The sequence below is a fragment of the Conger conger genome, chromosome 10 (assembly GCF_963514075.1).
Source record: "Conger conger chromosome 10, fConCon1.1, whole genome shotgun sequence".
Taxonomy (NCBI): domain Eukaryota; kingdom Metazoa; phylum Chordata; class Actinopteri; order Anguilliformes; family Congridae; genus Conger; species Conger conger.
The window spans coordinates 15,623,541-15,635,964 of NC_083769.1; the positions used below are offsets into that span (position 1 = coordinate 15,623,541).

Consider the following 12,424-nt stretch of genomic DNA (forward strand, 5'->3'; position numbering starts at 1 on the left):
ATACATTCCTCCCGTCAGAGATGCCTTGTACTGAAGGCATAAAATAGAGAACAGAAGAGACGTTCCCCGTATTAGAAAAGGAGGTAAGCCATTTCCTGGCCAGGGAAATGTGCTTATCTGCAGGGACCTGAATGCCAGAACAGGAATACAACCTGATTTCACCAGCACACAGGGAGATAACTATATCAGTAAACAACCGTCTTTTATTGATAACAAATCTCCCTATTCCCACAGAAACAATCACAATCGTGTGCTCAACAAAATGGAAAAGAACACGCAAGGACATGCAAGGTCGGTGGTTCTAATCCTGGTGTAGCCACAATAAGATCCGCACAGCTGTTTTGGCCCTTGAGCAAGGCCCTTAACCCTGCATTGCTCCAGGGGAGGATTGTCTCCTGCTTAGTCTAATCAACTGTACGTCGCTCTGGATATGAGCGTCTGCCAAACGCCAATAATGTAATGTAATGGCAGGTTACGAGGGGATTCATTAGGAAGATACACATTTTGCTCACCTCTTGGGAGCAGTACAGTAGATTATAACACATTTCTCCCTCAGAGCATTCACTGTTAAGCCACTAACCCCTCTGCCTGACCACAGTCGAATTACTGCGATTCTAATTCAGAAACTAACAGCATTACACGCAAAAAGCCCAGTAAGCTGATCAATATTACAAAATCATACAGATGGGCTCAATATAGCACAGAAGATTTCCAGAAAGCAATTAGTGACCATGAAATTCAAACAATTTTAGACACATTTCTGGACACCTAGATGTTCACAGTACAGAAGGAATCAATCTGGCAGTAAAAGGCATCAATACTATCTTTGAAAAAACGGCAGAAAATCACGGCTAAAAATAAAGAAGACCGAAACCTCAATTTAAAAAAGAGCACAATTGGTTTGACTGAAAGGAACTTGGAAAATTGTCAAATTAAAAACACAGAAATACTTTTTGATCCAATGTCCCAAATTTGAACAAGTTCGCAATTAATTCTACCCCAAATTTAGCCAAAATATCCCCAATTCAACAGCACACCTAAGAGAGAGAGAGAGAGAGAGAAAGAGAGAGAGAGAGAATTCTTTACTCAATGCTATGGGCTGAGAGTACTTGAGTCCTACTTTTTTCAATATGTACAGTACTGTGCAAAAGGCACCCGTACAGCATTCTGTACAGATAAGATTCTTTCAAAAATAATTAAATGAAAGGTCCTAAATAAACATACTATACATTTTACATGACTTTTAGTAATTTGGCAGAATAGTTAAAAGCTGAATCAAATCAATATTTTTTGTGACCACCCTTCGCTAAACCTGCATCACTTCTCTGAGATAGCCAACGCTGTCCTGGAGTTCTATAAGAAAATCAGCAGGGAGGTTGTTCCAAGCATGATGGAGAACTTGCCACAGTTCTTCTGCAGACTATGGTTGGCTCCTTGCTTCTGATCTCAGACAGCCTTAATCAAGTTTTTATGTAAAAAGTAGTCAATTGCTCACAGTAATATGTAACTTTTTTAAATTAAATACAAAAATATTAAAATGAAATCTTTTGGAAAATGAATATTTGGAAATCTCAAATGTGTTCTTTTATACTAACACCCACAAAAAAATTAACATACATATAATAAGGTCTAGGGTGCCTAAGACCTCTGCACAGTACTGTGTATCAATGAGCTTGTGGTGCAACTGGAACAATCTACTGCTGTGGTGGGGTCCTGCTCACCGTATCGGCTGAGAGACTTGGTGAAGGTTGCGGAGTTGGAGATGTTGTAGGCAGAGTTCTGCTTAGGCACCAGGGCAATGACAGAGCCGTCCGTCACCTGTGGGGAGGGTGAGGGGGGGGGGGGGGAGACTGTCAATCACTCAGCCACCTTTGTTTTTTTGTGTGGTGGAAAGAGGGGCAGGAGGTTCTGCCTCCCAGTCCTTGCCTGATAGTGGGCCAGTGTGTTGAGGCGCTTCCAGTCGTTGTCGATCTTGGTTGGTGACGTCCTCGTCCTGAAGGATCATCCTGGCCATCCTGCCCTGACGCCACTCTGAGACAGACAGGCAGACAGAGAGAGAGAGAGAGACGGACAGAGATTAGCACTCTCTAATGCAGCAACTGTACCACCGACTCCTAAATGTGCTCAGAATCTGGCGGGCAGCAGTGATCACACAATGCCATAATGCCACAGTGCCACATTCTCAAGCTCAAAGATGGCTGCTGCACTTGCTATTATGCTGACGTCAGGAAGCTGACGTCCACAATCGCACAATTTATTCATATAGCCTCTCCTAATCAAATTCAATCACATAAATTAGCATTGGGTTCCGACTTACGCACATTCAGCTCTTAACGCGAAGCTTCTTTTTATGTTTATTTGACATTCAATCAATTTGCTGAGTTGGATTTTATTTTTTATTTTTTTTACTAAAGCACTTTGTTCTGAGAGCACATTGGCATTGCCTCCGTATGGGATTTTAACCAGCGACCTCAAAGTTGCAAGCCAGAAGGCTAACCACTATACTACACCGCGATTATTATACAACAATTTACGATTCGTTATGCTTTCATTTGGCACCCAACAGGGGGCTGGACATATCCGACATGTCCAAAGACCGACAACCAGAGCTGTGGTCATGTGAGAACACACCGCCCGTTCACGGTCCTGCTCCGACACACGCGGTAGCTTGTGCAGGGTGGAGCAGGAGGGCCACCTTTCGTATGTGGTTTAACATGCATCCCCCGGGCGGGGGTACTGATGACGGGGCGTCGCGGGATAGTGAGGAAACTCTGACCCCCTAAGCAACCAGGCCCTCCCATACCCTGGGAGATTGGGAAAGAAACAGGGCCCTATAGAGCTCCCGGCCAGTGGGCACTGGCACGGTCCGGATTTGATCTGACGCCGTGGGCTCGTCCATGCACTTAACTGAGTCCCCCAGCTGCCAAAAACCACAGTGAAGTATAATAATTAAACTATTATACCCAAACAGACACACAGACAACATGCACACACACACACATATACACCTCACACACACACACACACACACACAGTCATACAGCTCACCTCACACACACACACACACGCACACAGTCATACAGCTCACCTCACACACACACACACACGCACACAGTCATACAGCTCACCTCACACACACACACACACGCACACACACACACAGTCACACAGCTCACCTCACACACACACACACACACAGCTCACCTCACACACACGCACACACACACACACACACACACATACACACACGCACACAGCTCACACACACACACACACACCTCACACACACACACACACAGTCATACAGCTCACCTCACACACACGCACACACACACACACACACACACAGTTCACACACACAGCTCTTACCCAGGTCCATGTCGGAGGCTTTGGGCCTCTGGGAGTAGGGGCTGCCCTTGTAGACCGTGTCCAGCAGCTTCTCCTTCACCTGGGTGATGGTGTCGCAGTTCAGCCCCTTCACCGTCACCTCCGGCCCGCCCTCGCTCTCCGGGTTCACGCAGTGCAGGGTCTGAGGGTCAAAGGCCCACGCAGAGGCAGTCATTTTGTTTTCTGGCTCAGGTCAGTTTCACACAGGCTTTGAGAGTCAGGAAGCCGAACACAGAAAGAGCGGAATGGACTGAGGCACGACTGCGGTGGAGATCTCCATGGTGATGGTGACCATTTTCGGCTGAATGTCTAGGCTTTTGGAGCACAGGAGATTGGGGGAACTGGAAAGGGGCAGTACGGTCGGGTAGTTAACTTGTCAAGTCGATGATTTCGAGCACAGAAATCAAAGACTGGTGTGAAATGATGTTCTGTGCCCGTACTCATGAGCTAGAAGTGTAACAAGGGGTGTGACAGTAATGGAAGAGGCAGCTTGTGTGTGTGTGTGTGTGTGTGTGTGTGTGTGTGTGTGTGTGTGTGTGTGTGTGAATGCGTGTGTGTATACGTGTGTGTGTGTGTGTGTGTGTGTGTGTGTGCGTGTGTGTGGGTGGTGTGTGTGTGTGTGTGTGGGTATGTGCGTGGGTATGGGTGGGTGTGTGTGTGTGTGTGTGTGTGGGTGGTGGTGTGTGTGTGTGTGTGTGTGTGTGTGTGTGTGTGGGTGTGTGTGGGTGGTGTGTGTGGGTGTGGGTGTGTGTGTGCATGTGGGTGGGTGGTGTGTGTGTGTGTGTGTGGGTATGTGCGTGGGTATGGGTGTGTGTGTGTGTGTGTGTGTGTGGGTTGTGGTGTGTGTGTGTGTGTGTGTGTGTGTGTGTGGGTGTGTGTGGGTGGTGTGTGTGGGTGTGGGTGTGTGTGTGTGTGTGTGGGTGGGTGGTGTGTGTGGGTGGTGTGTGTGTGGGTGTGTGTGTGTGGGTGGTGTGTGTGTGTGTGTGTGGGTGGTGTGGGTGTGTGAGTGGGTGTGGGTGTGTGTGGGTGGGTATGTGAGTGGGTGTGGGTATGTGTGGGTGGGTATGTGAGTGGGTATGGGTGGGTGTGGGTGGGTATGTAGGTGGGTATGGGTGGGTATGTGAGTGGGTGTGGGTGGGTGTGGGTGGGTATGTGAGTGGGTATGGGTGGGTGTGGGTGGGTATGTAGGTGGGTATGGGTGGGTATGTGAGTGGGTGTGGGTGGGTGTGGGTGGGTATGGGTGGGTGTGGGTGGGTATGTGAGTGGGTATGGGTGGGTGTGGGTGGGTATGTGAGTGGGTATGGGTGGGTGTGGGTGGGTATGTGAGTGGGTATGGGTGGTGTGGGTGGGTATGTGAGTGGGTATGGGTGGGTGTGGGTGGGTATGTGAGTGGGTATGGGTGGGTGTGGGTGGGTATGTGAGTGGGTATGGGTGGGTGTGGGTGGTATGTGAGTGGGTATGGGTGGGTGTGGGTGGGTATGTGAGTGGGTATGGGTGGGTGGGGGTGGGTGTGTGTGTGTGTATGAGTGGGAGTGGGTGTGTGGGTGTATGTGTGTGGGTGGTGTAGGTGTGTGTGGGTGTGGGTGGGTGGTGTGTGTGGGTGTGTGTGTGTGGGTGGTGGTGTGTGTGGGTGTGTGTGGGTGGGTATGTGAGTGGGTGTGGGTGTGGGTGGGTATGTGAGTGGGTATGGGTGGGTGTGGGTGGGTATGTGGGTGGGTATGGGTGGGTGTGGGTGGGTATGTGAGTGGGTATGGGTGGGTGTGGGTGGGTGGTGTGTGTGGGTATGTGAGTGGGTATGGGTGTGTGTGGGTGGGTATGTGAGTGGGTATGGGTGGGTGTGGGTGGGTGTGGGTGGGTATGTGAGTGGTATGGGTGGGTGTGGGTGGGTATGTGAGTGGGTATGGGTGGGTGTGGGTGGGTGGTGGTGTGGGTATGTGAGTGGGTATGGGTGATTGGGGGTGTGTGTGTGTGTGTATGAGTGGGAGTGGGTGTGTGGGTGTATGTGTATGTGTGTGGGTGGTGTAGGTGTGGGTGGGTGTGTGGGTGTATGAGTGGGAGTGGGAGTGGGGTGTTGTGTGTGGGTGGTGTATGTGTATGTGTGTGGGTGGTGTAGGTGTGGGTGGGTGTGGTGTGTTGTGAGTGGGTGTACCAGGGTCTTGTAGTCGATCTGCTGGCGGATGAGCTTGTCTTCGCTCAGAGAGTATCTGGCCTCTCCAGTGATGGCGTCTATGGGCCCCTTCTCCATCTGCTGTTTCATCGCACAGTACAGCATGAAGAGAGGCTCGCCCGCACACTCCTGTTACGGAGGGAGAGAGAGAGAGGGAGGGAGAGAGGGAGAGAGAGAGGAGAGAGAGAGAGAGAGGGAGAGGGAGAGGGAGAGGGAGAGAGAGAGAGAGAGAGAGAGAGAGAGAGAGAGAGAGAGAGAGAGGGAGAGAGAGAGAGGGAGAGAGAGAGAGAGAGAGAGAGAGGAGAGGGAGAGAGAGGGAGAGGGAGAGAGAGAGGGAGAGGGAGAGGGAGAGAGCGAAAGAGGGAGAGGGAGAGAGAGAGAGAATAAGAACCAATGAGATTAACACAGTGAGAGAGAAAGAGCAAGATCAACACTGCCCTGAGAGAGTTTTACACCACACTCTCACACAGTACAGCATGAAGAGAGGCTCACCTGCACACTGTTATAGAGAGAGAGTTAGCCTAATACACACGCACAAACACATACAGATAGAGAGAAAGTGTATCATACATACAAACACACACACACTCGTGCAGTCAAAGCCTCAACCTACGATCCCCCATCCCACCAGCAGTCCAATTACTCACTATTGGTTTGGGAAAATGATTTTCCCTCGGGAAGTTCCAGGTTTGAACCCTATGTATTAGCACCGCTGTTGCACCCATTAACCAAGGTCACTCGCACTCAACAATATGTGAAAAAGCGAGCTGCATCTAATGAGAGATTCCACTATCAGCCACAGTAAAAAAATCACATCAAAATCACTTAAGCCCTACAGAGGGCTCAGCAGTGTGGAGGAGCTTAAGCTGTCTGTGGGCGGAGGTCACACACTCCAGTCCACCGAGGGTTTATCCGCAAGCCAGGCACTTCACCTCAATTTCCACACTAAAAAAAAAAACTTCACAAATGAGCTTATGACTAAAATGTGCCCAAAAGCAAGATTAGAAAACCATACGATTACAGCAAGTTAGCCTGGATAATGGTGTCGGCTGAACAAATCAATAACGTGACACATCGGAGAGGCCCAGTATCGCCCCTCCCCCTTCAGGGCTGAAGCACTATTTACGCTTTAATGCAATCCCATGAGCCATTTCAGCTAAACTTAACTCAGTCAGGCCTCACAGGAGCCAAGAGCTCCACTGGGAGTTTCAAAGACAAAAAACATTCTTGCTATGTATGGCAAGTGAACAAGAGAATTTCTATGTGTGCCCATTGAATGTGACAATGGCTAAGTATGCTAACAGAACATGACACTGCTAAGTATGCTAGCTGAACATGGCTAAGGCTGATTAAGCTTGCTGAACATGGCTAGGCCAAAGTATGATAACAGACCACGGCTAAGGCTAAGTATGGTAACAGAACATAACGAGGATTAATTATGCCAACAGAACACAACTAAGGCCAAGGATCCAAGCTCAGCATGACTATAGCTAAGTATGATAGCTGCACAGGCCCCGTAAAGAATACTTTAGGAGGGGCTGATGTGAGGTTAGCATTAGCTTAGCGGAAGGCTAATGCTCCAAAGACACATTTATACTCTGGGGCATCTTTGGATCAGGCAGTAAGAGCAGTCGGCTGGCAGTCGGAGGGTTGCCAGTTCAATCCCACACTAGGTGTGTCGAGGTGTCCCTGAGCAAGACACCTAACCCCAAAATGCTCCTGACGAGCTGGTTGGTGCCTTGCATGGCAGCCAATCGCCGTTGGTGTGTGAGTGTGTGTATGAATGGGTGAATGAGAAGCATAAATTGTACAGCACTTTGGATAAAGCTGCTATATAAATTCCAACCATTTACCATTTTACTCCAAAAACGGCAGGGAAAACTGAGAGGGAGGGGCAGGACTGTCAGTCACACACACAACAAGTAATTAAACAGCAATTAAACAGACAGCTGCTAACGAGGGGAAACACACATACATCATTTCCACAGACCTTGCGATGTTACGCTTGTCTTTGAAATTATCTATAATTTGAGATTCTGCCTTCATTAGGGCACATTTCCACATGTCCACTGGGAAGGAGTAGATTTACACACACACACACACACACACATACACACATACACCCACATGCACACACACACACACCCACACACACGCACACACGCACACACATACACACACACACGCACACATACACATACACATACGCACACATCACACGCACAGGGGGGGGTACTATGTTTATGTACTGCCCCTCCCTCAGACAGGAGTGCACCGTGCCCTCCTCATTTCATAAACCTGAATCTCTCCGTCTGCCAATGTGATCACCCCTGCATCTGATCGGTTAATTATTCCCTCCCCAAACGGATTCCCCAGATCATCACAGCTGAAAAAAACTGAACTCTCAAGTATCCTACCTGGGAAAGGTAGAATTACGTACATATGTTTAGTATTACATAATGATTCATAAAGACACTCGGCGCCAGTTTTAGTATCACTGCCTAGTTCACATTTGCTTGTCAGCCACTAAGTGTTATAAACTCCACGAAATATAAGACTAACATCCAACTCTGCTCAAACTGCAGCTTACCTTCAGGAACTTGTACAGAAGGAAGGTGAACCAGTTCGTCAGCATTTTTTCGGCGACGGACTCGGTTCTAGAGGAGAGGGGTGAAAAGACTGTAGAGTCAGCATTCTGTACACCTGTCCCATGGTGAAACAAGCCTGTGTCCCAGATACATTCCCAGCAGGCAAATTCACATCTCTCTACACACACACACACACACACACACACACACACCGTAAAACAGCTGAACCAAAATCACATCTCTACACACACCGCAAAACAGCTTAAAGGTACAATCGGTAAGATATTTGTGTTAAAACATTGTTACAATACCATTGTAAATCCCTTCCTATCATTGAAATAGGCTCCCTGACATGTTGACTCACCCTCCGCCTGTGTTTATAGTCCTTAAATTCGGGTTTCAAAGCGTACATTTGTTGGGCCATCACTTTGTATCAAAACATTGTAGAGCTGTACAAGTATTCAAGCTCATTGGTTGAAAATTGGTTTCAACTGCCACAGCCAATGGCGTTGGGGCTTATTCTCGTGTAGCTGCCCAAATTGCACTTCAGCCAAGCCATCACTGAAACTGTATACTATTGCTTATTATCCAAGCGAAGACTACGTATCTAATTCTAAAACCATACCAGTTTGTTATCGGTAGCAACAAGCAAGTAACCTGTAGTTAGCTTGACGAATTTACAAATATCCACTTCCAATAAAATATAGGCAATACGAACATAGTCGCATGCATTGTGCTTCAGGTGGCTATTTGTACATTCGGGAAGCTAGTAATAGCTAATAGCTGTATTGTTTTTTTTAACTAGATAAGCAATAGTATTCAGTGTTTCAGTGATCACTTGTCTGGAGTGCAATTTGGGCAGCTACATGTTCCTTTTATCTCTTTACATGTTCAATAATCCGTGTTTAGCTAAACCTTTATTTCACTCAAACTGTAACTTGCAGTTGCATCATTTGTGGTGGACTATCATATCTTAGTTATATAGCCAGCTAGTTACGCAGCCAAATAACTTGCATGCTCACAATATAGTTGGTTAGCTCAAGTGAAAACTTCAAAAAGACAAAAAATATGAAGTGTTGTGTAGCACACCAAAGTCTAAATTTTATAAAGTCACCTGGTCGGCGAACATTTTCTTACAAGAAAAAGATGAAAAGACGGCGGGCTCTGTTGCGTTTGTCAGTGTCAGCTTTCCAAAACAGTGCACGAGAGCACTGAACTGAATAATAACTTTATATTATGTGTTATATTCATAGACTGTGGGAAGCTTAAACAGTGTTGTGGTTGTTTGTTGTTGCAATTCCTCTCTTGACCATTAGGAGTCCGAAATTACCTATTGTACCTATAACTAAAATCACATCTCTCTACACAAACCGTAAACCAGCTGAACTAAAATCACATTTCTCTACACACAGAGTAAAACAGCTGAAGTAAAATCATATCTCTCTACACACACACACACACACACACACACACAGTAAAACAGCTGAACTACAGGTGAACTAAAATCATATCTCTCTACACACACACACACACACACACACAGAAAAACAGCTGAACTACAGGTGAACTAAAATCATATCTCTCTACACACACACACACACACACACACACACAGCAAAACAGCTGAACCAAAATTACATCTCTCTACACACACATAAAATAGCTGAACCGTTTTTTGCAAGCAAGAGAAGTCCACAGAGAAAACCCACTTCCTGGGTTGTGGAAAATTATATTAAAGCAATAAAAAGTCATTAATCACAGGCTAAATGAGTGAGCAAGTCCTCAAGAGCCTTCCTGCATATGAAACAAACAACAAATAAGAAACTGTATTTATTTTACAAAACATACAACTAATCTTTATTAAACAGTGCAATTAGCATAACTGGGATAGCTTTTGTCATTAATCATAAATACTGTGCGCGCACACACACACACACACACACACGAACACAAACACACACATAGACATACAAATGTTTCCCAGAAAGCAGATAATTAACAGGTTGTGTAATTAAGGGTCTTTATTATTCCTAATGTGTGCACAGCTCTGTGCGAGAGTGAAAAGGGGGCAGCAGCAGGGAACACATACACACACTCTTGATTGTGTGATTGTGCACTCCTGGGGGGCTTGTTTAAAGGGAGGTGACTCATTGCCTTACATTACATTACATTACATTACATTACATTCGACTCAAGGCTGACTTCACAGGGAGGAAAGTTCCGGAAACAGACTCCTGTGCACTGTGTGTCAGTATCTCACACACACTCACACACTCACACACTCACACACTCACACACTCACACACTCACACACTCACACACTCCCGCACACACATGCACACTCACTCATGCACACAGACACACACAGACACTCTCACTCTCACTCTCACACACATACACACACACACAAACACACACACACACACACACACCTGCGCAGGAGCAGCTTGGGGTGGTTCTTGCTCTCCAGGTTCTTGTGGATGAGGTCGGACAGCAGCTGTTTGAGCACCCCGGTGGCATACTCCATCTCCCCCTGCAGGGCGGTCATGATGAGGGACGCCACATTCCCCCGGTCCCTCATGGAGAAGGAGCGCTGAGCCTCCAGCGTGCGGATGAACGTCAACAGGAAGTGCTTCTTATTCAGCAGCTGGCCGAACAACGTCAGGGCCTTCTCCACATTGGCTGGGACCTGTGGTAGGGGGTGGGGCCAGAGGGTCACTGCGGAGGTCGGAGAGCTCACACCAGGCCTCCCATACCAGAACACTTTCCTTTCATTAATGGAATTTTGCAGACGCTCTTATCCTTCCTGATTCTAGCCTTCCTTATCCTATCTTTCCTTCAAGCAACTACACAACTGAACAGGTCAGATTCAGCAGCTCACAGAACTCCACAGCCAACACAATAGTGTCTGCAGACTGAGATAACACTGAGGTAACGTTTCACAGCTTTGCTGAGATGTTGAATTCCTGTCCTGGCAGCTACATGGTCTGCTTGTTTTTATTTTTGGTCAGACCCAAGAAACCAGATGAGTTGAGTACTAACTGAGTAATTAACAGCTTTAATGGAGCAATGTGATCCTGAGCAAAGCTGAAAATACGCAGAACCTGTGGAGAACCTGCAGAACCTGTGGAGAACATGCAGAACCTGTGGAGAACATGGTTAACAGTTATCCACTCAGTGACCACTTTATTAGGTAGGCCTCTACACCTGCTTGTTAATGTAGATACTTAATCAGCCAATCATGTGGTGGCAAATAAATGCATACGAGAGAGGTCAGAGGAGAAGGGCCAGACTGGTCAAAGCTGACAGGAAGGTGACAGTAACACAAATAACCACACATTACAACAGTGGTATGCCAAAGAGCATCTCAGAACACACAATGCGTCAAACCTCTAAGTGGATAGGCTACAGCAGCAGAAGACCAAAAAGTCTAATAAATACCTAACAAAGTGCACTGAGTGTATATACACTGGACAAGCGTAATGAAAACAAGTTAAAGCGTCAATGAAAGTAGCAGCTGGAAGAGGAGAGATAAATAACACAGGCAGACTGAGAGAGGAGAAAGGGAAAGAGACAGCAGGGCACAATGCATCCCTGGGGTGATCGGCAATGGCTGTGGGGAGACCATTACCACAGACACACACACACACATACAGACACACACACACACACAAACACACACACACACAGACACAGACACATACAGACACACACACACATACACAAGTACACACACACACACACAAGTACACACACACAGAATACACATAATCACACACACACACACAAACAGAGACTACACACACTCACACACACACACAATACACACACACACACACACACACACACACAAACAGAGAATACACACACACACAAACAGAGAATACACACACACACACACACATATACACACACCAAATACCACACAACACACAGATATACAAACACAGAATACCATATCACACAAACAGACAGACACAGAATACCATGCACAAACACACACACAGTGCACAGGGTGTAGATGATTTAGCTGTGTGACAGTAGGCGGCACTGTGGGACAGGGGTATGGGAGGGCAGGTGGAGTTTTCAACCATACCTCCAGCTCCTTGAGCACAGGGTGGTCCTCGATGCCGGGGAACAGGACCCTCATAGCGTAGGTGCGGTAGTCCAGGAAGGGGATCCCTGCCCCGTCCAGCTCCTGGGTCAGCTCGTGGATGTCTGTCTGCAGCTCGGCGAACGCTGCAACCAGAGAGACTGTCAGAGACTAACACCTCAACCCCAG

At 47.2% G+C, this 12,424-nt stretch overlaps 1 protein-coding gene across 1 annotated transcript in view; it reads right to left on the reverse strand.

The window, feature by feature from the left end:
* Window positions 1-12,424, reverse strand: part of LOC133138555 (plexin-A1-like) — a 90,515-nt gene that overhangs the window by 3,985 nt on the left and 74,106 nt on the right. The window contains 8 exon segments of the mRNA XM_061257418.1: window positions 1,722-1,818; window positions 1,927-1,977; window positions 1,979-2,031; window positions 3,370-3,529; window positions 5,537-5,683; window positions 8,145-8,211; window positions 10,575-10,831; window positions 12,239-12,381. Coding sequence (XP_061113402.1) covers window positions 1,722-1,818; window positions 1,927-1,977; window positions 1,979-2,031; window positions 3,370-3,529; window positions 5,537-5,683; window positions 8,145-8,211; window positions 10,575-10,831; window positions 12,239-12,381 — 975 coding nt within the window.